Raw genomic sequence first — 27,361 nt, 5'->3', positions numbered from 1 at the left:
CTTTTTCAGCAAATTTTTTTTCTGGTAATTTAGTTTTACCCTATAAATAGATTTTTTTATTTGCGATGGTCATTGTCTACCATAAATTTTGATATATTAAGCGTCTATATTAGGGTAATTGGGTCAGGGCTAGCGTTACGACAATGATTGGCCACGAGTGGGTATTTTAGGTGTCTGTCCCCAAAGGTCAGAAAATACTTTTTTTTTATACCTTATTTTTCCACTGTAACTGGGGATGCTGTGTTACAGGGTGAAATCAGCCCTCTAAGGGTATGTTCACACACAAAACTGCTGTAAAATACGGAACTGTTTTCAAGGGAAAAAAGCCTCAGATTTTCATCAGTTTTCAGATGCGTTTTTTTGCGGCTGTTTAAGCGGTTTTTCTATGGACAATAAAAACCGGCTCCAAAAACGGCTCAAGAAGTGACATGCACTATTTTAACTTTTTCAAACGGCCGTGTAAAAAACAGCCATGTCGGAACGAAACAATGTTTTTGCCATTGAAATCAATGGGCAGATGTTGAGGTGTTCAGCTTCCGTATTTTCAGCCATTTTTCGGGGCGTTTACAGCCTGAAATACGGCTGAAAATAAGCCGTGTGAACATACCCTTGTAGTGACTTTTCACGAATAGGGCTGTGGCTGGGTCTCATTAAACACAGCAGTAGCCTGCCCCTAATGGCATCCTGGTGATGCCTCTATTCTATACACAGCGCTCATTGACTGATGTGTAGAAGCAATCAGGGTAGAAGCAGCGAAAGCTGCTTCTAACTTCTCTTCAGGGTCCCCAACAATTACTGACTGCCGGGCACCTGACATTCAGCTGCCCGATCACTTGGGCAGCCAGGTAAAACCAGCGCCATATATCTGCTATGGCGCAGGTTTTATGGACCTCGACCGCAGGCCGTTTAAATATACAGCCGGCGGTCGGGAACCAGTTAAAGTGCTTTTTCTATATTGCTTATGGTAAAAGGTCTAATTTCTACTAATTCTACTTTGAAATGAAAATATTTTCCTTTCATTGCTGTTTGAATCAGACTACATTGCAGACTTACACAATAAATAGTAAGTGTTTTAAATTAATAGCTCATAAAGTTTGGAGTTCTGTCACTGAATTACAACAACTTACGCTTCTCTCAGGTCTTCCGGAACATCCACCATGCATTTAAAGAACGAATTCTTTGTCACAGGCTTGTTCTGATTCACAGGTCGAAGCCGCTCAAACGTCACTATTTCATTGTAGGTGGCATCACAGGCAGCATATTCAATAACATAGAACTAAAACACAAAACATATTTGACATCTTAGGGCCTGTTCATATCACTGTTCGTTTCCGCTGAGGGATTCAGTCTGAGTTTTCCGTCGGGTTAACCCCTCAGCGGAAAGTCAAACGGAAACCTCAGCTTTCGTTTCCCTCACCATTGAACTCAATGGTGACAGAAACCTAGCTAATGGTTACCACTCTCACGGTTTATGTCCAGTAGAATGCTTCTAAATTATAAGAACAATTTGTAACTAGGAATTATAACAAAAAGTTACCCTCAGGCAACCCGGGATGGTGAGGTGCAGCTTTCTATAACGCACTAATAGAGGGTTCCGCCAAGCAGCAGTATGGACAACAGCTCCTAGGACTTTCTCTCCTGCATCTGCCATGCAAAGCCCCTGGTTTACTGCTGGAACAAGTTGCACCTCATAGTAACTGCTGCCTTCAAAAAGTATTAGACCCAAATAAATTGCCTGTAGAATACGCAAACCGTGAACTCCACCTTATTCAGTGTCTCCCATAGGTTTGCTAAAGAGAACTTTAAATGACTAATAGCTAGACTGAAGTAGTTAAGTAGATTAAATAAATGAAAATGAATGTCCCTAGTTACGAGAAAAAAAAACCAAAAAAAAAAACAACAACCATTTAATGAGGATAGAAACCTACCTCTCCTTTCATCATTCGCACTTTAGCAAGCCACCATCCACATGGCTCTTGGTCATTAGCTCTGGAGTAAACCTATAAAGAAGTGTATCAAAGACATACAAATAAAGGTACTTGGCAAACTAAATCTGAATGGGCTCAAAAATAAACGAAATCCTATAAGTAAAAATAAAATAAAATATAACAGTATAACACAAGACTAACATGTTGGGCATTTTCACACAGCTTATTTTCAGGTGTATTTCGGAGTGTAAAACACTCCAAAATGCCTTTGAAATATGCCTGCAAACAGCTTCCTATTGATTTCAATGGGAAATACACTTGTTCATATGAGGGGTATTTTTATGCTGCTAAGATAAAAGTAAAAATACAGTGCATATCCTTAAACAAAAAAAAAAGAAAAAAGCTGATTTTTCAAACTGACAAAATTAAAAAAAAAAAAAAAAAAAGGACGCTGCTTTTTCTTGAAACAGCCTCGTATTTTTCAGCATGAATGTGCCTACCCCTAAGGGTGGTTTTGCACAGTGTTTTTAGGGAAAAAAAATATAGACATTTTCCTGTCCTTTTGCTAGAAGCAAGAATGCTATTGCTTCCGGCAAAACGACAGATCCGGTGCACAACAGAGACAAAACGGATACCATGGGCACCGGATCCGTCACCATTGAAATCAATTGTGATGGAAACAGAAACCTCTGGCTTCCGTTTGTGTCTGTTCAGGGTCCCGTTCTGACGGAATGCTCCGACGGAACGTCAGAACGGGACCCCAACGCAGATGTGAACGAAGCCTAAGTGAGCTTAACTTACTTCAACCTCATCCCCTTCAGTTATTTCCTTCTTGAGGTCAGGTAGGGGTGGCATCCGAACTTCATGGAATGGAACCTGACGTTCCGGCTGCCAGCTAGAGTTTAGAAAGCAACAGTACATTAGAAAAGCACATGCACACATACAAGAGACCACCACTTGTAAAGATATCAAAGGGCATAGTTACTTGTTTTCAAAAACAACTGTGAGCGAATCTTCATGGACATCTTTGATGAATCCCTGTAAGGAGAAAAAAAAAAAGGTTCATCACAACACACGCAAACATTACCTAGATAAAAAACAACTTTGTATTGTAAAGTCCTGGCCAAACGTTTTGGGACTGAAACAAATTTTGGTTATCAGAAATTGTGCCATTTCAAAACATTGAAATTTTAGGTCCATGGCTAGGAAACTCCCCAGATTTCAATCCCATTGAGAACCTGTGGTCAATCGTCAAAATTAAGGTGGACTAACAAAAACACAGAAATTGTGGTAAACCCCAAGAACTGATTAGGCAAGAATGCCATCAGTCAGGATTTGGCCCAGAAGCCGATATCCAGCATGCCAGGGCAAATTGCAGAAGTCTTGAAAAAGAAGGGTCAACACTGTAAATATTGAGTATTTGCATTAAAAAGAACCTTTCACCTGCCCATACATGCGCAGCTGAGTGCAGAATGTAATGGTCAGGGCTGCACAAACCCGGTCTCACTATAAAAAAAAATCTTCTCTCCTCCGTTATTTAGACATCGGTGCCGTTATATTTGGTGAATGACATTTAAATAACCCCCTGAACGGTCAATGGGGCGTGTAACGACGCTGTGACACTGTCCAATCAGATAAAGTGTAACAACAAGAGCTGGAGAGAGGAGTGTGCGCCCACGCAGCTCAGAGATGTGCGAGCATGTGCACACACACCCTCACTCTTCAGCTCTCGACAGACAAGCTGAACAAGACCGATCCCTCGCGATCATAGTCTTGTCCTTGTCTGCCGAGAGCTGAAGAGTGAGTGTGTGCGCGCGCCCGCAAGCATGCATGCGTGCACAGCTCCGAAGCCGAAGATACTCCTGCCGACATGGAACACAAGAATTCACATTCTTCTTCTCCTCTTCTGTTCTGTGGTTGCGGCGGAGCTGAACGCGCACCTGCTCTCCTCTCTCCAGCTCTTGCTGTAAAGCCGGATTCACACGAGCGTGTGCATTTTGCGCGCGCAAAAGGTACTTAACAGCTCCGTGTGTCATCCCCGTATGATGCGTGGCTGCGTGATTTTCGCGCAGCTGAAATCATTATGACACTGATTGTATGTTTGTAAACAGAAAAGCACGTGTTCACGCACCCATTGATGTCAATGGGTGCGTGATGCGCGAGAAACGCACAAATATAGGACATGTCGTGAGTTTTACGCAGCGGACACACGCTGCGTAAAAATCACTGACTGTCTGAACGGCCCCATTGACTAACATAGGCCCGTGCGAGGCGCGTGAAAATTACGCGCGTTGCATGGACGTATATCACGTTCGTCTGAATAAGCCCCAACACTGTCCATAGCGGATTGGACAGTGTCATAGTGACATTACACACCCCCTTGTGAATTACACGACCCATTCACAGTTCAAGGGGTTATTTAAATATCGGCCAAATAGAACGGCACCGATATCTAAGTAACTGAGAAATATAGGAAAAAAATTTAGTGAGACAGGGTTTGTACAGCCCTGCCCATTACATGCTACACATGTATGGGCAGGTGAAAGGTCCTCTAACTTTATGTATTTGTTAATAAAAGTTTAGAAACGTATGAAATGCTTAGAATTGTACTCCAGTATACCGTAAAAACATCTGACTAAGACCTCATGCACACAAATGTATTTTTGCGGCCGCAATTCACCCGCAAACCTGGGTCCGTGCATGGCCCAGGAGCCTGGACCGCCAAAACTGACATGTCTTATTACAGCGGTGTTTTGCGCTCCAGGCTCATAGAAATCAATGCACGCGGCCATGTGCACGGCCCGCGATTTGCAGGTGGCCCGCGGGTGACACTCCGCGGCTGTCCGACCCGAAAATCAAGGCCGTGCACATGGCTACGGTCGTGTGCATGAGGCCTAAAAAGATCTAAAAATACTGAAACAGCAAACTTTGTGAAAACCAATATTTGTGTCAGTCTCAAAACTTTTGGCCAGGACTGTATTAACATTGACTTATCTGAGCTATTGCCGAGATTATTCTAAATAAGGTAAATGAAAAAACTAACTTTTAACATTGAATTAGATTGCAACAACATTCAATAGGGGGACAACCCCTTTAAGGGAGATTAAGCTATAATGCCATAGGCCCCATGCACACGAACGTGTTTTTGCGTCCGCAATTCCCCCAAAAATCCACGGGAGAATTGCGGACCCATTCATTTCTATGGGCCCATACACACTATCCGTGTTTTCACGGGTCCCCGCATGTCCGCAAATCCGTGCCGCACAAACTCAGGACATGTCTTATTACGGCCCGCAAATTCGATGCGGACATGCCCATAGAAGTCAATGGGCCCGTGGAAAATGCGGGTACACCTCCGTGTGTCAACCGCAGTATGCGGATTTGCGGAAGTGTTGCTAGGCGACGACCGGGAATGAGTTCTGTCGTCATCCTGTTTTAGTTAGGCTTTTTTTTTTTCCGCATTTTGCGGATTACATACGGATGAACTGCGGATTACATACGGATGAAAATCGGAGGAAATTTCACGGAACACGGTCCTGGAATTTGCGGACCAGAAAAAAACACTACGGTCGTGTGCATGAGGCCATAGATCTATACCATAATGCAACTGATCTTATGAATGTGACGGGCATCAACATGCTAGACTGGCAAATGGCCAATCATGCCATACACAGTTTAAGCCAACAAAAGTTTAAAAAAGTTAATATGTCCATTTTTAAATTTCAGGTGGAAACGTAAGATTATACTAAGATTATCCATCATCCAATCCCATGTCCTAGCTGTCTTTTCTCTTCTTGATAGCAAAGACCGGAAGCGGTCAAATACTTCCCACTGGAAACGCTTTAAAAAGAAACAATAAATCATAGTGTATGAATGGACTTGAAATAGCAAATCTGCAGCATGTGAACATACCTTAACGAATCCTATTGTCAATAATGTAGTCAGTTTTTTTTCTTGTGTATAACTGTATAGAATATGTTAGACTAAATATTCTGCCCACCAAAATCAACTTACACGTGATCGATATTATAGTAATCTGTAGACACACACAAGACTTGGTTTCAACAGTTCCTTTTTTCCTCTTAGATGTCTAGAATTTGGAAAAATCAATAAAAGCTTGAATTTGGAAAAAAAAAAAAATAAGAATTGGTTTCAGCTGAACAGTCAGTTCACTTCTCTGACGGATTCGGCTGAGCGAGGAGGATATAGCTTCTTTGTATATAGGATACAAAAAAAGCTGTATCAGGAAAATGATTTTTTTTTTTTTAATATAAGTCAATTGAAAAAGGTTTATAAATGACAAAAAAACATTTCATAGTATTTAATAAAAAAAAGTTCTCAAAAAGGTGTATATAGCCTTTAAAGTCAACATTCTACATTTTTCTGTAGAAATTAGATGATAGAAAAACACCAGATATTAGCCTTAGGCCTTATTCACACGGACGTGTCCGTTTTGCGTGCGCAAAAGGTCCGTCTGGCATCAGCGTATGGTGCGTGGCTGCGTGATTTTCGTGCAGCTGGCATCATAATGACACTGTTTTTATGTTTACAAACAGAAAAGCACGAGGTGCTTTTCGGTTTTCATTCATTCCTTCCTTTTTACTACTGTAGCACGCATCACGCGCAGCACCCGGAAGTGCTTCCGTGTGGCGTGCGCGATTTGCATGCACCCATTGACTTCAATGGGTGCGTGCTGCGCAAAACACGGGCAAGTATAGGACAGGTCGTGAGTTTTACGCAGCGCACATACGCTGCGTGAAAATCACTGACCGTCTGAACGGCCCCATTCACTTACATACGTCCGTGTGAATAAGGCCTTAGGCGTTATTCAGATAGGTTATTGTACTGGTGTTTAACGGTCCATATTCCAGATGTAATACCCGATCCCCACACTGCTCTACTGAACTGAAAATTAAGCACCATAGGGATAGGTACAGATGTTGCAGCCCGGATATGGACAGTTAAAGGCCACCTGTCATCCTCCCATGATATGTCTGATTTAGCAAATACTTGTATTTCCCATTAAATAATTTTTTTTCTTAAAACCGCTTACACTGACTGACGTTTTTTCTGCCATTTTCATAGGCTTCTGTATAGGACTTTAAAAAAAAAATGAAAAAAATAAAGAAATAAGCATTTACAAAATGACACCAAATAAAAAAACGCCACAATAGACGCATTTTTTTTCATGTAGACTAAAACGCCAGAAAATGTGTGTGTGAAAGGAAGTCTAAGGACATGTTCACATGGCTTATTTTCAGGCATATTTCGGTGGATAAAAAGTAATATGTCACTTCCTGAAGCATTTTACAGGCTAATTTTTCAAATGGATACTTCAAAATACGATTAAAAAATTTCCTGTAAAAATTAAATACTGAGAATCATATCCAAAACCGCCTTCAGAGGCCATCTTCTCCTGAAATCAGCCTAGTATTTTTCAGCCTGAACATACAGTATGCCGTGTGAACGTAGCCTTTGGATCTTCCTCTACTAATTAAAGCAAACAATCACATCCATTGTGGTTTCTCACTGCTGGAGGCCTGAAAGCCTTAGGCCTCATTCACACGAGCGTATCAGATTCACGCGCGTGAAAAACACATGTGAATCTGGTCCGTGTGCGTTGCGTTATGCATCAGTGTGGTTTGCGAGTGGAATGTGTTATTCACGCACTCACAAAGCATATCTTTTTTTTTTTTAATTCTTATTTTCAATTGAATTGATGCTTAAATCACACGCTGTTGTGCATCCTTGTGTGGTCCGTAGTTTTCATGCACCCATTGAGTTTAATGGGCGCATAGGTGCATGAAAACGCACCAATATAGGACATGCAGTGAGTATTAAGCAGCAGACTCTCGCTACGTGAAAAATCACACTATGTGAATGGCCCCATTGAAATCAATGGGTCTGTGTGCTGTGCGTTGTTTCAAAGCACAGCACATGGCCGTGATTCACGCTGGTGTGAATGAGGCCTTATACACACATTTTAGGTTTTAACCCCTTGGAGACACCCAGTTTTAGCCTTGTGGACACAGCCTATCTTTTTCAAATCGGACATGTGTCACTTAACGTGGTAATAACTTGGGAATGCTTTTACTTATCCAAGCGATTCCGAGACTGTTTTCTCGTGACACATTGAACTTTATGCTAGTAAAAAAATTTGATTGATAAATTCAATATTTATTTGTGAAAAACACCCAAAAAAAAACAAACATTCAAATTGAGAAAAATGCCAATTTTTCCAAATTTTCTCTATCTGCTTGCAAGACAGATGGTGAAATCACAGTCAGACACCCGCCGTGCTCCCATACGACGTATGGGAGCCCAGCTCGTAAAACACGAAAAGTAGTACATGCACTATATTTAAAAAAAAAATGTTGCCAAAATTAATTTGGAATATATATTTTCATGTAAGGGTATGTTCACATGCCGAGTAAAAAACGTCTCAAAATACAGAGCTGTTTTCAAGAGAAAACAGCTCCTGATTTTCCAGACGGTTTTTGTGCCACTCGCAATTTTCGCAGCGTTTTTTACGGCCGTTTTTGGACCTTTTTTCAATAGAGTCTATGGAAAACTGCGCCAAAAACGTCCCAAGAAGTGTCCTGCACCGCTTTTTCGCAGCCGCTTTTTAATGCGTAAAAAAACGCAGCGAAAAACGCTCCGTCGGAACAGAACGCTGCTTTCCCATTGAAATCAATGGGCAGATGCTTGGAGGCGTTCCGCTTCCGATTTTTCGGGCATTTACGGACCGAAAAACGGCCGAAAATAGGCTGTGTGAACATACCCTAACACAGAAGGTTTTACCAGAGAAACACAACTCAATATTTATTTCCCAGATTCTGCAGTTTTTAGAAATATCCCTGAATCCTAGAGTCCTACTGGACTGAAGCACCAATCCTAGTGGATTTTCAGGCCTCCTTTCTATTAGAAAATATTTTAGGCACCATGTTTGAAAAGGTCTTGTGGTGCCAAAACGTTGGAAAAACCCTCAAAAAGCCACCATTCAGGAAACTACACCCCCAAAGGAATTAATCTAAGGGTATAGTGAGCATTTTGATCCCACAGTTCTTTTGCTAAATTTCTTTGAATTAAGTCATACAAATCTAAATTTTTTCAAATAAAATCTACAATGTTTTAATTTTTACAAAGAATAAAGGAGAAAAAACCCCAACATTTGTAAAGCAATTTCTCCCGATTAATACCACATATGGGGTGTTTCTGTAAACTGCTGTTTGAACACACGGCAACCCTCAGAAGGGAAGGAGCGCTATTTGGCTTTTGGAGCTCAAATTTTGCAGGAATGGTTTTCGATGCCATGTCACATTTGCAAGGCCCCACAGGGACAAAAACCAGTGGAAACCCCCAATTGTGACCAAATTTTGGAAACTACACCCCTTATGGAATTTATATAGGGGTATAGTGAGCATTTTGACCCCTACAGATATTTTTGCATAATTGGAAGTAGGCAGTAAAAATGAAAATTCTATTTCTTTCCCATAAAACTTAGATTTCTTCATTTTCACAAGGGCTAAAAGGAGAAAAAGTACCCCAATATTTGTAAAGCTATTTCTCCTGAGCACGGCCATACCCCATATGTGGACATAAATTGCTGCTCGTACCCACGGCAGGGCTCAGAAGGGAAGGAGCGCTATTTGGCATGCAGATCTTGCTTATTTGATTTTTGGTCACCATGTCGCATTTGCAAAACCCTGGAGGTACCAGAGTACAGTGGAAGACCTCAAGAAGTGACACAATTTTAGAGACTACAACCCTCAAGGCATTTATCGTTTGTCTGGACAAATAACAGGGCTCAGAATTGAAGAGCAACATGCGCATTTGAGGCCTATTTTTGTATTTTCACAGCATTGGCCCACAATTGCAGGGCTCGGGGGTCAAATAGTAAAACAAACCCCAAAATAGTGACCCCTATCTTGGAAACTACACCCCGTAGGGCATATTAAGAGGTGTAGTGAGCATTTTGACCCCACTTGTTTTTTCATTAGAAGTGAATGCGTAGCGGATGGTGCAAAGTAAAAATTGCAATTTTGCTCCAATATGCCATTTTAGTGCACAAAAATGTTTTGACCCAGCTTGTGCCATTGAAGACTAATACCTCATAAAATATTAAGCAGGATCTCCCAGGTATGGCGATGCCATATATGTAGACGTAAACTGCCGTTTTAGCACACTGTGGGGCTCAAAAGGGAGGGAGCGCCATTTGGCTTTTGGAACGCAGATTTTGCTTGGTAGTTTTTCTGTTTGGGATTTTGCTGGTATTTCAGTTTATAATGTGGGGACATACGTAATCTGTGCGGAGAACATCAGTACATAATAGGAGGGTATAATAATAGGGGTAAATAAAAAATAATCCACAGAAGTGTGTCCGGTGTTGCACTGACAAATGGTGCCCAATCTTATCTGCTTTTGGAATGCTCTGCACATTTTGTGTTGTCATATTCTGAGAGCCAGAACACTTTATTTTTCTCCCCCGGAGCTGCGTGAGGGCCGATTTGTTGCTGGACAATCTGTAGTTTTCATTGGTACCATTTTGAGGTACATGTGATTTTTTTTAAATCACTTTTGTCAATTTTTTGGCAAGCAATGTGACCAAAAACAAGCAATTCTGACAATGTTTTTTATTCTTTTTTTTTTTTACCGTTTTCACTGTGGGCTATAAATTACATTTCACTTTATTCTGCGGGTCGATAAGATTACAGCGATACCATATGTACCTCCAAGCGGGACCCAACAGGCTTCCGTACTTGGCAGACAGGACGCCATTGTTAGGCCTCTGGTCTGTCAGAGCAGCCATCGGAAATTCCGATCTGCTAGTAAACCCCATAGATGCAGCGCTCGCTTTTGAGCACTGCATTTATGGGGTTATTTGGCCGGATTGGAGGTTAGCTCCGGTCCTGGCCATGCAGCAGGGTGTAGGCTGTAATATACAGCAGACACCCGCTGGCGATAGTGCGGGCTCAGCTTCTAAACCCACATCAGCAACACAACGTACAGTTAAGTTGTGTTGCATTAAGACCTTGGCAACAACAACGTAATAGTACGTTTTTATGTCGCCAAGGGGCTAAACAGGTCTAATATATTGTTTGTTGTGAGTAGGAAGTTAGAGCCAGATGGGAGAAGAAAAACTCACCAAGTGTCACTGTCAAGAGACACTGGCACTTTAAAAACCGGCAACTTACAGAGGTCCATCAATAGTTAGGACGGAAGGCACAGTCTGTAGTTTGTTTGTAGTCGGTTCCCATAGAAACATACACTGATCAGCCATAACATTAACCACTTCCTGACCAGGAGCTTTACCCCCCTTCCTGACCAGGCCCATTTTTAAGTTTTAGCCATGTGCCAATTTAAAAGCAAATTGTTATTCTATTATTTTTCCAACCTATATGTATTTGGTATTGTTTTTTTCAGAACATATTGGGCTTCCATATTGTGTAACAATATAATAGATATATTTTACTTCTTTTAAAAATATGGAAGGAAAAATAAGTTGAAAAAAAATGTGAATGTGTGATTTTAGGTGATTATTTTTTTTTACATCTGGTGCATGCCACTGGGTAAACACACCTGAATACATATTTGGCAACTTCTACCGACTTCAACTATACCAAATATGTGTGCATTTCTTAAACGCTGGGCGCAAGGTGGCGTTTACAAAGAATGGTGCGCAAACTGGCTTTTAGAGAAAAAAATTCCAAAGCCGGTTCACTGACACCATACGACCATTACAGATGTTGTGGCGTTTCCAGTTCACAAAAACGGATGGCCTATCCTCAGGATAGGCCATCAATATCTGAACGGTCAGGGACCAACATCCGGCACCCCAGTCGATCAGCTGTTGTGAAGGGGCCACAGTGCTTATACGAGCGCTGCTTCCACTTCATTTCCTTTACTGTTCACACTGTGAATCACAGATACACTTATAGCGGCGTTTCACAGTATTACAGCCTTCTACCATTCATGTGTATACTGTGAACCGCAGCTACAAGTGTGCCCACGATTTAGGCCTCATGCACACGACCGTAAAAACACCCGTTATTGCGGGTCGTTATTACGACCCGCAATAACGGGCTCATAGGCTTCTGTTAGCCACGGGTACCTTCCCGTTTGCTCACGGGAAGGTACCCGTGCCGTTAAAAAAGATAGAACATGCCCTATTTCATGCCGTAATAACGGCACGGGCATCCCATAGAAGTCTATGGGGCTCCCGTAATCATGGGTGGCTGCGTGTGTTCACCCGTGATTACGGGAGCGTTGCGAGGTGAGGCGAGGTCAGGGGACTACCCGGTCTGCAGGCCACAGCTCAGTGGCGTAACTACCGCCGGGACTACAATGAAAACTATGGCAGAGCGGGGAGGTATCTCCCCGCTCTGCCATAAACAAGACATGTATCCCCTATCCTGTAAAAAATAAAAATAAAAGACGTTCATACTTACCGACAACTCTCCAGTCCGGTCTCCCGCCCGTTGCCTTGGTGACGCGTCCCTCTCGACATCCGGGCCGACGTCCTGGATGACGTTTCAGGCCATGTGACCGCTGCAGCCAATCACAGGTCAATCACAGGCTGCAGCGGTCACATGGACTGCCGCGTCATCCAGGGATGTCGGGCTGGATGTGAAGAGAGGGACGCGTCACCAAGACAACGGCCGGTAAGTATGAATTTCTTTAACTTTTATTACAGAAAAGGCTGTCCCTTCTCTCTATCCTGCACTGATAGAGAGAAGGGGCTGCCGATTAGTGCAGTGCTATTTTGCTGCCAAAAACGTGCTCGTAAATACGGGTGGAATACGTGTGACACCGGACCCATATTTACGAGCACGGGTTCGTAAATACTGGTGCAAAACGGGTGGAATACGTGTGACACCGGACCCGTATTTATGCCAGTATTTACGGGTGTGAAAAAATACGGTCGTGTGCATGAGGCCTTAGTGTGAGCAGTAAAGGAAATGAAGGGGAAGCGACGATTGTACAAGCATCGTGGCCCCTTCAAAACAGCTGATCGGTGGGGATGCGGGGAGAAGGGCCACCAGCAATCAGATATTGATGCCGAAGGCTCTATTCAAGCGACAGGGTCCGAGTGTCGGCCGATAAAAACTGCCTTTTTTCCTGGGCGTTTTGCATCCGTTCCGTGTTACCGTTTTCAACGGCCGATTTTGACATACCGGATGAATTTTATTTGTACATTTTTTACCACATACTTCCCTCTGTAGATCATGCCACAAAGCCCCCCCCCTGCACGCAATGCCACACAGCCCCCCCTGCACGCAAAGCCACACAGCCCCCCCCCCCCCGGAAGCAATGCCACACAGCCCCCCCTCCCCCGCACGAAATGCCACACAGCCCCCCCCCTGCACGCAAAGTCACACAGCCCCCCCCCTGCACGCAAAGTCACACAGCCCCCCCCTGCACGCAATGCCACACAGCCCCCCCCCTGCACGCAATGCCACACAGCCCCCCCCCCCTGCACGCAATGCCACACAGCCCCCCCCCCTGCACGCAATGCCACACAGCCCCCCCCCCTGCACGCAATGCCACACAGCCCCCCGCACGCAATGCCACACAGCCCCCCCCCACGCAATGCCACACAGCCCCCCCCCACGCAATGCCACACAGCCCCCCCCTGCACGCAATGCCACACAGCCCCCCCCCTGCACGCAATGCCACACAGCCCCCCCCCTGCACGCAATGCCACACAGCCCCCCCCCCTGCACGCAATGCCACACAGCCCCCCCTGCTCGCAATGCCACACAGCCCCCCGCACGCAATGCCACACAGCCCCCCCCCCCTGCACGCAATGCCACACAGCCCCCCCTGCACGCAATACCACACAGCCCCCCCCCCTGCACGCAATGCCACACAGCCCCCCCCCTGCACGCAATGCCACACAGCCCCCCCCCTGCACGCAATGCCACACAGCCCCCCCCCTGCACGCAATGCCACAGCCCCCCCTGCTCGCAATGCCACACAGCCCCCCGCACGCAATGCCACACAGCCCCCCCCCACGCAATGCCACACAGCCCCCCCTGCACGCAATGCCACACAGCCCCCCCCTGCACGCAATGCCACACAGCCCCCCCCCCGTGCACGCAATGCCACACAGCCCCCCCCCCGTGCACGCAATGCCACACAGGCCCCCCCGTGCACGCAATGCCACACAGCCCCCCCCGTGCACGCAATGCCACACAGCCCCCCCTGCACGCAATGCCAAACAGCCCCCCCCTGCACGCAATGCCAAACAGCCCCCCCCTGCACGCAATGCCACACAGCCCCCCCTGCACGCAATGCCACACAGCCCCCCCTGCACGCAATGCCACACAGCCCCCCCTGCACGCAATGCCACACAGCCCCCCCCCTGCACGCAATGCCACACAGCCCCCCCCCTGCACGCAATGCCACACAGCCCCCCCCCTGCACGCAATGCCACACAGCCCCCCCCCCCCTGCACGCAATGCCACACAGCCCCCCCCCCTGCACGCAATGCCACACAGCCCCCCCCCTGCACGCAATGCCACACAGCCCTGCACGCAATGCCACACTGTTATCAGCTGCCCGGGCACACAGCAGGGCTCAGAGGGGAAAGACGAGGGGGGATAAGCTGTGCGGAGGGCATCAGGGTAAGTAAAATTGGGGTAAATTATAAACCAAGGGATGTATGATAAATTTTAAAACACTCTTTCATACAGAGCTCTGGTTATTCGGGACACGTGTCACATTGATATATTGTGTCATCCCCTATAGCAGACTTTGCACCTCTTTTGACTTTTTGCCTTCTTGCCAGTTTGGGGAACTTCTGGAAAGTGTTGCCGCCCTGGTACGATGCGTGTGGCCTCGCTTCAAGAAGTACTGGGTGCCCCCCCTTCTTGGTCCCTAAAGATTAGGTTCTTGATAATCACCTCTTGAAATTCCAGGAAAGTTCCCGTCTGGCCTGCACATCGCTGTAGCACGTACGCATTGTACAAAGCCATCTGTATGATGTGCCCGGCCAGCTTCTTATACCACACCGCATGGCGCTGTAGGGCTTCAGGACTTGATCTGACAAGTCCATCCCTCCCATGTACCTATTGTAGACCAGGATGCAGTCTGGTTTGGGGGTGGCCTTTCCTTCATATATCCTAAATCTGTAGGTATACCCTGATGCACTCTCGCACAGCTTATACATCTTCACGCCATACCTTGCCCTCTTACACAGCAGGTACTCGCGGAATTGAACCCTCCCTTTAAAATGTACCAGGGACTCATCAATAGAAATACACTTCTCGGGGGTGAATGCTTGGGAAAACCGGGCACTGGAACGGTCTAATAGGGGTCTCCGTTTATACAAACGGTCAAAACTGGGGTCATCTCGGGGTGGGCACGGCTCATTATCAGTATAATGTAAGAAGCAAAGTATTGCCTCATTTATTTATTTTTTTAGGTTACAGTTCAGTTCTGAAGTTGCTTTGAGGGGCTCATGTATTAGAAACCCCTATCAAACACCCCATTTTAGGAACTAGACCCCTCAAAGTATTCACAACAGCATTTAGAAAGTTTATGAACCCTTTAGGTGTTTCACAGAAATTTAGAGCAAATTAGAAGTGAAGTTTACATTATTTTTTTTGTCAGAAAATCCTCTTTATTCCATTTTTTTTACAACACAATTGGATTTATCAGAGAAACGCAACTCAATACGTATTGCCCAGATTCTGCAGTTTAGAGAAATATCCCACATGTGGCCCTAGTGCGGTAATGGACTGAAGCACCGGCCTCCGAACCAAAGGAGCACCTAGTGGATTTTGAGGTCTCTTTTTTATTAGGCACCATGTCCGGTTTGAAGAGGTCTTGTGGTGCCAAAACATTGGAAACCCCCCAAAAGTGACCCCAATTTGGAAACTAGACCCCTTGAGGAATTCATTATAGTTTTCTTGGGTTGCATGCAGCTTTTTGATCAGTTTTTATTCTATTTTTAGGTGGCGCGGTGACTAAAAAACAGCAATTCTACTATTGTTTTTTTATTCTTTTTTTTTTACAGCGTTCACCGTGCGCTATAAATGACATTCACTTTATTCTGCGGGGCGATACGATTATGGCGATACCAGATGTTTATAGTTTTTTTTATGTCTTATGGCGTTTGCACAATAAAATACGTTTTGTAAAAAATCATTCACTTTTTGTGTTACCTTATTCTAAGGGCCAGAACGTTTTTATTTTTCAATCAATAAAGCCGTGCGAGGACTTATTTTTTGCGTAACGAACTGTAGTTTCCCTCAGTACCATTTTTCGGTACATGCGACTTTTTGATCTCTTTTTATTCCATTTTTTGGGAGGTGAAGTGACCAAACAATTGTGATTGTGGTACGGTTTATTATTATTTTCTTTTACGGCGTTCACCGTGCGGGATAAATAACTAAATAGTTTTATAGTTCAGGCCGTTACGGACGCGGCGATACCAATTATGTATAGTTTGTTTGTTTATATATTTTTATTAATAATAAATGACTGATAAGGTAAAAAGGGGGATTTTTACTTTTAAAACTTTTATTTTCTTATTTTTACACATCTTTTTTTAACTTTTTTTTTTCTTTATTACTTTGTCCCACTAGGGGACTTGAGGGCAGGAGGCCCTGACCGCTATTCTAATACACTGCACTACATGCGTAGTGCAGTGTATTAGAACTGTCAGCTAGTCACTGACAGCAAGCATAGTGGGTCCTGACGTTGTCAGGACCCACTAGGCTTCCGTCTATGGCATGTACATAAAAGCTGCAGAATGACATTCTGAGCCGAATCGGACAGTGAGCTGAACTGACGGCTCGGCTACAACGGCGGTGAGCGATTTTGTAAGCTAATTTTTGATCAAGTCAAAGTGGATTCAAAACTAGTCAGAGACATGTCATAAGTTTGTATTGGTGGGGGTCCGAGCACGGAGACCCCCAATCTCTAGAACGAAGCAGCTGAAGTTCTCGTGTGAGCGCTCAGCCGCTTCGTGTGTGATCAGCTTTTTCCGGAAATAAATGTATCTGTGTACGGACTCAATACAAAGTCTATGAGCCCGTACACCAATACATCGGCTTTCCGGAAAAAGCCGAACAGAAACTAATCAGCTGAGCGCTCACACGAGTACTTCAGCTGCTTCGTTCTAGCGATTGGTGGGGGTCTCAGTGCTCGGACCCCACCAATCCAAACTTCTGACATGTCAGAAGTTTGTCGAACGTTTAGTACACTTTAAGCCTGATCACACAGGACAAAATTGGCAGATCTGTTTATCGCATGGACATATAATGGATATTTTTTTTTTTTTAATAGGAAAAAAATAGTGCTATTCTGGTTGTTTAGATTTAAAACATAACTGACCCTAAGCCCAGTGTTTACAGAGCCTTACATGTCTACGGTTTTCAGATAAGTCTCATTAGAAAACTACCCCTAGAACGGATTATGAAAAAAGGAGAAAGAGATGGCAGCAATAGACTAGTGAAAGTCTTGACAGAACACAGATCAGATGCGTTACCCACTGGATAAATGATGTCGACATTCCTGGAAACGTCTGTTTTACCAGCTGTAGCTAAATATCTGGTCAAGTGTGTCTGCACCTGTGCCCATTCATCCAGGACAAACTATCCTATGCCATATTTATATCACTTGTATTCTGACTTTCTGTTAAGTTACAAGATCTGTTACATCCAAATTCACAAGATTAAGACGCCTAGTAAGAAGACCTGGCTTTTTTTTAATGATGATAAAAATTTTTAACGTTTTTACTTTAGATGAAAAGGGAGCAAATGTGAAACTATTTACAGATTTGAAAAAGAAAAGGAAATCTAAAATGTGCCCTCTACAAAGAGCGACGTGTGTATTACAGAGATAGGCACAGAGTCCAGTTATGGGCTCATACACGAGGCCAGTGAGAATGCACCCATAAACAGAGGACCTGTCAATTTCTGCTGCATTTTCGTCACTTTTCTGTTGCGGATATTCCCCATTTAATTCAATGGGGACGTAAAACCCGAAGCAGACAAGAGCTGCAACTTGGCGCAAAAATCGCAACTCAAGAAAAAAAACAAACACACTTATACGTACCACGCAAGTGTCGTCATAGCGACCCTATCTTCTGTTCTTCCAGGTCAGCCTCTTTGGATGATGTTTCATCCCATGTGACTGCTGCAGCGAATCACAGGCTGCAGCGTCATCCCAGGATGCCCGATTGCACGACAACTGAGGGATGCGTCGCCATGACTATGGCTGGGGTAACTGCACCACAATTTGGTGCGGTTTTACGCAGCGTATCCGACCCATGGGAACCTGGCCTCATACATTTACTCCGTGCAGGTTCCGCTACTGGTTTTGGCTACCAAATACTGATGCAAAACACGGACCAAAATTCTGTCGTGTGAAAACTACCTTAGGGTGCAATAAAACAAAATCCAGAAGCGCTGTGTTTCAGTGTGAAACTCATTAATATACCCTTAGGCCATATTCACACGAGTGTGTGCGTTACGCACGCAAAAAACGCGGCGTTTTGCGTGAGCAGAAGGCACTTAACAGCTCCGTGTGTCATCAGCATATGGTGCGCGGCTGCGTGATCTTCGCACAGCCGCCATCATTATGACACTGTTTGGATGTTTGTTTTGTTTACATTCATAGTTTTACTGCTGTTGCGCAAATCACGCGCGTCCCACGGAAGTGCTTCCATGTGGTGCGCGTGATTTTCACGCACCCAATGGGTGCGTGATGCACGAAATACGCACAAAGAACGGACATGTCGTGAGTTTTACGCAGCGGACTCACGCTGTGCAAAAATCACTGACAGTCTGCACTGCCCCATAGACTAACATAGGTCCGTGCGAGGCGCGTGAAAATCACGCGCATTGCACGGACGTATATCCCGTTTGTCTGAAAAAGCCCTTCGGCTTATTTCACACGGAGAATTTTGCAAGCAGAAAAAAAAAAATCTGCCTGCACTTTCTTGCCATGGGTTTCGCTGTGTTTTTCAACCACGGCCATTGAGGACCGCAAAAAAAAAAAAAAAAAACGCTTTCTCTGCCTCACGTTGATTTCAATGGGAGGTCAGATGCGGAACCACAGCAAGATAGAACATACTGGGGGGGGGGAGCCTCCACCTCCCATTGAAATCAATGTGAGGGGTTTTCAGACTTTTGTTGGCGCCAATTCCGACACGTTTTCAGAGTCAAAATCATCGCCATAAAACTGTGTGAACAGGGCCTTAGTCTCCCTAGACTAAAAGTTTACTTAAAGAGGCTCTGTCACCAGATTCTCAAATCCCTATCTCCTATTGCATGGGGAGCTGCAATGTAGAGAACAGTAACGTTTTTTTTAATAAAAAAAAACGTTCATTTTTGGCCAAGTTATGAGCTATTTTATATATATATATGCAAATGTGGTTTGAAATGGACAACTGGGCGTTTTTTTTCCGTTATGTCCAACTGGGCGTGTATTGTGTATTTAACTGGGCGTGTATTGTGTATTTAACTGGGCGTGTATTGTGTATTTAACTGGGCGTGTATTGTGTATTTAACTGTGCGTGTATTGTGTATTTAACTGGGCGTGTATTGTGTATGACGCTGACCAATCCGTGACCAGTCAGCATCATACACTCATCTCCATTGATTTACACAGCAGCGATGTGCAGCCGCATACACAGAGATTAACGTTACTGCAGTGTCCTGATAATGAATACACATGAAATCCAGCCTGGACGTCATGTGTATTCAGAATCCTGACACTTCTGAATCTTTTCTGTGAGATTCCCGCAAGTGAAACAAAATCTCGTTTAACTCCGTAATCTCGTGAGATTTCGTTTCACTTGCTAGAAATCTCAAAGAAAAGAGTCAGAAGTGTCAGGATTCTGAATACACATGACGTCCAGGCTGGATTTCATGTGTATTCATTATCAGGACACTTGATTAACGTTAATCTCTGTGTATGCGGCTGCACATCGCTGCTGTGTAAATCAATGGAGAGGAGTGTATGATGCTGACTGGTCACTGATTGGTCAGCGTCATACACGTAAACACGTCCAGTTAAAAACACAATACACGCCCAGTTGGACATAACGAGAAAAAAAACGCCCAGTTGTCCATTTCAAACCTCATTTGCATATATATAAAATAGCTCATCACTTGGCCAAAAATGAAAGCTTTAAAAAAAAACAAAAAAAAAACTTTACTGTTATCTACATTGCAGCGCCGATCCCATGCAATAGGAGATAGGGATTTGAGAATCTGGTGACAGAGCCTCTTTAATGTCTATGACAGAGTCGGATGATTTTCTGATCTCAAGTGGATACGCCTTTCCACGGCGGTCACCAACAGGTTTTATTCAGATGCATACGCCTTTTCACAGCACTGCATCAGAATAAATCTGCAGCAGCGGGAGCAGTTAAAACTTCCTGTTCTAGCTGAGAACTTGGGACATCGCTGCTCAAGTGGGCGGATCGAAATCCGTCCATCTAACCCCATAGATGCGGCGCTCAATAGTGAGCGCCACATCTAAATTGTAATGCCCATGGCCGCGGGCTGTCAGGTTCATTCACCTCCTGACGGCCACAGCCATGGATCAGTGAGCGCTTGCCCGCATCTCCTCCTCAGAAGACGCCAGCACTCACTTCCGCTTCACTCAGCCGGGTCCCGTAGGGTGCGCGTGCACGCTCATGCCTGCTCTTAAAGGGCTAGTGTGCGCACCTGAGTTAAAATACCAAATTAGCCCATGAGCACCCTGGACTATAAGAAGAGCCCAGAGCCTTCCTGCATTGCATGAGCATTGTTGTCATTTACCTATGTTTGTCTCTACAAATGGTCCCTTAGTTCCCAGTGTCCCCGTTCCAGCTACCTGTATCCCGTGCTATCCAGAACCAAGTGCCATATAGAGTTGGAGCTGTGCTGTGCCAAGTGCTACGCCTGTCCTGTTATACTACGCCTGGTGTCTGCTTGCTGCCAAGGTACACCTATTTGAACTAAAGACTTTTACCTTTGTCCTGTTGGCCAGCTGCCATACTGTAAGGCCTCATGCACACGACCGTAGCCGTGTGCACGGCCGTGATTTTCGGGTCGGCCGGCTGCGGACTGTCAGCCGCGGGCCGCCCGCAAATCGTAGGACATGCACATGGCCGCCGTCATTGTTTTCAATGAGCCCGGACCGCAGAAGATGTCCGTAATAGGACATGCCCGTTCTTTCTGCGGTGCGGGTTCCCGGGACATGCACGGACCGTAAAAACTACGGTCGTGTGCATGGCTCCATAGAAAAGAATGGGGCCGCAATTCTCCCGTGGATTTTCGGGGGAATTGCAGCCGCAAAAACACGTTCGTGTGCATGGGGCCTTAAGGTGGTACGGCCCAGTGGGTCCACGCACCCAACGTGACATAAGTGGTTTTGGAGAAAGGGAGGGAGCTCCCTCTCACACCCCACTGCTATGACATCTGGCATGACCTAGAAGATGCCTGTCCGTCGTAAACGGACAGGCAGTAATACACTGCAATACAGAAGTATTGCAGTGTATTATAAAAGCGATCGGACGATCACATACTGAAGTCCCCTAGTGGGACTAGTGTGTATATAAGTTGTCACTAAGGGGTTAAAATATACAGTTGTGTGCTGCCCATACACTTTGGGATGGAATCACACATGCAGTTTTCTGTGCTAAAGTCAGCAGTAGATCCAAAAAGGAAAAGTATAAAGGAAATACGGTTACGTCTCCTCTCTAGTATTAACTCCTACGTTTGGCTCAAAATTTAGCATTAAAAACCTGCTCAAGACTGCACGTGATTCCTTAGGACATATTCAGACGGTGCGGTTGTCACTTTTTTTTTTTTTACCCCAACTACTGTGAAAGGAAAATGCAGCAGTTTTGCTGTATTTTCATAAAAACCATGGCATTTCCCACATTTTCACGGCAGTCGTGACTTGACCACACCATCTAAATATATTACCCTTAGCTACTCCTACTAGACTCCTCTGGCAGTGGCTTATTTTCCACGGGAGCAAAGGATCGGAATGTTGAAATCCAACCTACCGATCATTCTTTGACCAACTTGTGATGTCGGGAGTTGGAACACTCCCATACACATTATATAGTTGGCCGGTCCCGCCTATTTCCTTTAGCGTTATTTCCTGCTTGTTGCCACTTGATAAGAAAGAATCTAATAAGATTATATTATGAAATTAATAATGCAATAGCTCAAAATGATTTTAAAGGTAAAGTGGAACTTAAACGTTCATTTAAGGATAGGTGTCTGATAGCTGGAGGCCCTACTGCTAGTAACATCATGATCACTACAGCGGGGGTTCTCAAGCTCCATGTTGCTCCTCACAATGAGAAGAAGCTCGAATAAAGCGAAGAACGACCATGCGCCCTGACGCGCCATTCAAAGTCCGTACTGGACTGAGGGAAACAGCCCTGTAATCTGCTCTCTCAGTCTGTTCCATATACTGTGAATGTAGCGGCACCGCGCATACTTGTACGGTACACCATTCTTACTACCAAAAGTCTAGGTGTAGCCCTAGCCGTACATTTAAAAGGGATTGTATCCCTATACTTTTTTTTTTTTTTTTAAACTTACAGGGTTATCCAGAGAGATACAATTGGTGGCCTATCCTCAGAATAAACCATCAATATCTGATCAGTGGGGTCCAACTCTCAGCACCCCGCCGATAGACTATTTTTGAGTGGCTGCGTCACTTGTGTAAACGCTGCTTCCCATTCATTCCTTTTGGGAGAAGGATGTAATACGCTGAACCGTCGCTGAAAGCGTGCTGGCGTTTTGCAGTATGGAGCAGCATAAGCTATGAAGGAATAGTAGCTTCCACACTAATGCTATCTCCAGAAAGAGGGGGGGGGGGGGTCACCCAACCCCCATTGTGCGGCTATTTCCGTCACTCCTATAGGCCACCACATCCAGGCGGAGAATGAATAAAATGTGGTTACAAATGAGCAAGGCTCTCCCTATTCTTTCCTGTCGGAGTTACGGAAGCCGCCGAGCAAGGCGGAATAGGGATTGGGTGACCCCCATTCTGGAGATAGGTACCTAACAGATATTTATGACATATCCTGTGAATATGCTATAAATGTTAAAGTTGGGAATACCCTTTAAAAGGTATAAAATTCTGATTAATTCAGCAGATCATTTTTTTCTGGTATTTTTGTTTTTGCTTATTTTTCAGGTGGATCCAAACGGATACCATGTAAAACACATATCAAGCATTTGGATCTGCCCACCGTTGTAACAAAAATTTATTTTTGGTGCCGCATAGCAGTCTACAAAATCTGTCAAACCCATGCCAAAATGACATGCTTACCATAATAGGGAACATACAGTAAACTTCTTTCGTCATTAATACATCTGGCCCCAATAATGATGTCATTAAAGCCACATGTACGGAAGTCAATGAGCATTTGTGTGCACATGACTGCACTGGGAACGTCAGTGGTTTATAGAGGCTTTCTGCATTTGAAAATACTGAGCAGTGGACCCAACCTTTATTAGCCCCTCTACAAGCCCCAGTAGGGTGCATGTAATTGTATCGGCCAAAGTGGAAAATAACGATCATACTACTAAAACTACTGGAAACGTGGAAATACATCTAATAGCGTAAAACCCCACACTGAGGGAAGCCTGCTTATAAATAGAAAGTCCAGCACATTTTAAATAGCTGACAATGTGCCTCAGGATTGGAGAGTGACAGGAACAGCTGAAATACTTTGTACTGAAACCCTCACCTCCCCGGCAACATACTTGGTGTCTGACTTGTTAAATAGACGAAGTGAAGTTTTCCAAATTATTGCAGTTTCATGTCGGTGTGGAACTAAAAGGAGGATTATCTCCATGCAGTAGATCAAAATACTAACCACGGGAAATAAAAACACCACGGGACAGGCATTCATGTGTGTGTTTCTATTCATCCACAGTCCTTGACCACAAATAACATAACATATTTCACCACAAAATAAACCAGGTATGTGCTTTTTCTTTTAGGCGTGGGTAACATTCTATACTGAAAAATGTCATGCAGAAATTGTTAGGTTAAGATGAAACAAAAACATAAGGACTAGGACTGCGATGCCAGCGAGTCCTGAGAAAATCATTATTTGCACTGGTCCATGGTTACATACTGTATTATAACTCACAGCTGCCAACTCTGTTGGTTGTTACTGGAAATAGTCAACGAGCTTGTTGTCAGACACGCCCATTACAGTTCAGCCGAGCTCTTATAATGCCGCTTCCTACATCAGATTACTGTACAGTACTTGGTGCAATGACTAAACTTCCCAGAATTCAAATCACCATTCACTACATTGAGAGAGGAACGAATACTAAGAGATTTCAACACTGGAGCCTGCAGAATTGTCAGCTCTAGGCTATATTACAAAGCTGTGACTCAGGATCAGTAGACTCGAAGTAATTAAATATATTTACAACATGACTTTATGCAGATTATATCTTCATGTATACTGGTGTCGAAAGGTAGACATACACATGAAAGGAACACTACAGTGAAAAGTGGAGATATCAACTAAAATGTATCCTTTGGGCAGGAATAGACAACAATGTAGACCTCAGTAGTCATCCGAACGACACCCTTTCTCACAAGCCAACTTTTTTAGCAGCCAGAAGACAGATGTCAATAGGAAATAGACTTGCTAAGCAACTGTTCCAGCACCCAGAGGGGACCATGCCGGGTCTCCGTGTTCTGGTGAAGACCTGGTAACAGAACTTCTAGACTCCATGCATCGCACAAGTAAAGATGACCACTAGGGGATATGCAGAAACCATTTAGGGGCCGTTCACATGTCCCTTGTCCCTGTCAGTTTACCTCCTGCGTGTTGAAAAAAGCAGGAGGGAAACTGACGCTAGAACAAATCCAATAGCTTTCTATAGGATCTGTCCTGGCACATGGGACAATAGTTGTGCCACACCTGTGCAGGAGCCGAATCCCAAAAAGTTACCTGCAGCATTTTTGGGTCCGGCTCCGTGTCTTATCTTAAAGTACTCTTTGCCGGATGAACGCCAGGTGCTGTGACATCCACCTTCCGGCAGCACCTGGCATGGGAGAATAAACAACAAACGTGGTGCGGGGTGGGATTGGGTAGCTGTAAAGGCGCCAAGAACTAGCCCCTCCCTGAAGTTAGGGCTAGTGTTTGGCGGCTTTGCAGATTGCATACATGGCTCTGCTCCCTCCATAACCAAACAAAGCTGATCAGAGACGTTTTTGTCCCTTTGTTTCAGTGATTGGTAAAAGTAACATCACCTGGACCCCAACAAAAAAAAACGTCTGACATGCCAGGATCTCATCAGAAGTTTTGCGAAATGACAACTACAAAACATGTATCTAATCTATCATGTATCCAATCCATCACAAACTATGTACCACTGATAAAATTGGCACATTTTCAGACCCTAGACTACCTTTTTGGTGGACCATTGTGGTAAAAACTAATGTTAAAAATGGATGGCAAACACTGATGTCAACTGATGGTTTTGTAGTAAAAAATTGTGAAAAACCCTTTTGGCATTGATTTCAATAGTAATTCTTTTGTTTCAGTTGCTTTCCGTTCGCTAGGTTTCCGTTTTTTTTGAACGGAAACAAAAGTTCTGCAGACTGTACTTTTGGTTCGGTCAAAAAAAAAAAAACAGCAACCTAGCGAACAGAGACAAGCGGAAAGAAACGGAAACAAAAGAATTACCACTGAAATCAAAGGGAATTCTAGCAGAACCGATGCTTTCCGTTAAATCTTTGGATCCGCTCTTCCTCTGACGGAGGAGAGGTAAACGTATACTTACGGTAGTGTGAACTTAGCCTGATTCATCTTTGCATCAGTTGTAATCATTTGAGACTGATATATGTGAATGCACCCTTACAAAATGTCGACACGTGTGACATTACTGTACAGTATAGCAATTCTTCACACATTAATATTGTGGAACTGGGAAGAGGATAATGGCCAGCCCTTCACTCCTACAAACACTATGAATAATAGTAACAGGTATTGCAGAAGGAAACTGGTGAAAGTCAATGTTTACAAACACTGAATGGTTTCCTAGCAGAGCTGCGTCCAGGAACAAGCCGACTAAAATCACACAAAAGGTGATCAGTAAAAACGAAAGCTAGACAAGCGGGCATTGGGGATGGAGGAGGAATACAACCTGTGTTACTAGGGCTGTGTATCTGTAATAGGGGCACCACATGAACACACTCCTGACACTACAACATGCCAGCGGTGCCCAGGCTAGATGCAGCAGACAATATGTGACAAGGACCATGCTTTATCATTACTATCTACATCATCAATGAATATAGGGAGAGGATCTGAGATTATATATATATATACATACACACATGGTTTATATTATTAGAAACATACAGATGGAGTAGAGCAGAGTTTGTCATTTGGCACAACTTCTACTACAATGTGCTAGGTGTGGGTTTACAGAAGATAGCAGGTGACTACTAAATCAGCATCATGGGCAAATGAAACAGATAAATGGCAGCTTGAACTGGGCTGCATCTGTATGTAACAATGGCACAAGCTTTACATAGTGACATGGCCATGTAGAGCCATATGCATGACTGTTCAGGCAATGGTACCAATGATGCTTCTCCAGTTATCTGCTCAGCTATCCCATCAGATCAACCATTACCGTGAACTCGCGCGGCCCAATCCCAGGCTATAAAGGACTTGGCGGCCTGGTTGATACTCCCCTCTCACCCCGGAGAGCAGCCCCCAGACCTGTGCACGACAATGCCCCCACTACATTGCAGAGTAGCCGCCGCGGCCTCCTCCGGCCGCCATCCCTATACAGGGATTACAGCGCAGCCACAGCCGCTGGCTCTTTCCCATGCCGCGGTGACCCGAGACAGACCCAGCCCTCTCCTCGCGTCATTCTCGTGACTGGCCTGTATATGCGGGTTACCTTGTAGAAAGCTCCGTTAGAGCCGCGCACTTCCACCGTCAGGTCCTCCATGTTGGAAACGCAAAGGGCGATGGGAAGGATTTCTAGAAAGCTTCTGCGTCACCCAACGAGGGAGGGAGAGAACTTGGGGGGAGGGGAGAGGAAGGGGAGGAGACCCGGCTGATCAGTAGTGGGAGGTGGTGGAGTGCTGGGTGCAGTGTTATGAGGAAAGGGCAGATATCTGAGGTATAGTCTAGTGTAATGGCGGGAACTAGTGAGGTGTTCCAGCATCCATGAGGGGAGCAGGAGAGTGACGCCGGATGAGATTTGTATCAGGAGGCCCTAGAATGGAGGAGGGGTCCAGTGTACTGCCCAACATGGACTATGGAGGCGGAATGCATATCCCCATAAAGGCCGTCCATGTGTTACTTTCTAAATATAGCGCCCTGCCATCCTAGCCCTAAATAGCAGTAGTGTCACTTACCTAAGGAGCCGCCTCCTTGTGTCACACAAATGGCTGTGGTAAAAAAAAAGAAGTAATTT

General features: G+C 44.7%; 1 protein-coding gene across 2 annotated transcripts in view; it reads right to left on the bottom strand.

Moving 5' to 3' along the window:
• The window catches only part of FXR1 (FMR1 autosomal homolog 1), a 52,062-nt gene extending 24,951 nt beyond the window's left edge, over positions 1-27,111 (bottom strand). The window contains exons 1-5 of one of the 2 annotated variants that reach the window (XM_075861670.1): positions 26,840-27,111; positions 2,914-2,966; positions 2,730-2,823; positions 1,929-2,000; positions 1,128-1,276 (exon numbers count right to left, since the gene is read on the bottom strand). In XM_075861670.1, coding sequence (XP_075717785.1) covers positions 1,128-1,276; positions 1,929-2,000; positions 2,730-2,823; positions 2,914-2,966; positions 26,840-26,890 — 419 coding nt within the window. In that variant the 5' untranslated portion in view covers positions 26,891-27,111. The remainder of the gene's footprint in view (positions 1-1,127; positions 1,277-1,928; positions 2,001-2,729; positions 2,824-2,913; positions 2,967-26,839) is intronic. The other variant, XM_075861671.1, reaches the window with a different exon arrangement.
• Positions 27,112-27,361: the final 250 nt, after the last annotated feature.

The sequence above is a fragment of the Rhinoderma darwinii genome, chromosome 4 (genome assembly GCF_050947455.1).
Source record: "Rhinoderma darwinii isolate aRhiDar2 chromosome 4, aRhiDar2.hap1, whole genome shotgun sequence".
In the NCBI taxonomy this organism is placed as follows: domain Eukaryota; kingdom Metazoa; phylum Chordata; class Amphibia; order Anura; family Rhinodermatidae; genus Rhinoderma; species Rhinoderma darwinii.
This window is presented reverse-complemented; position numbering and strand designations above follow the sequence as displayed.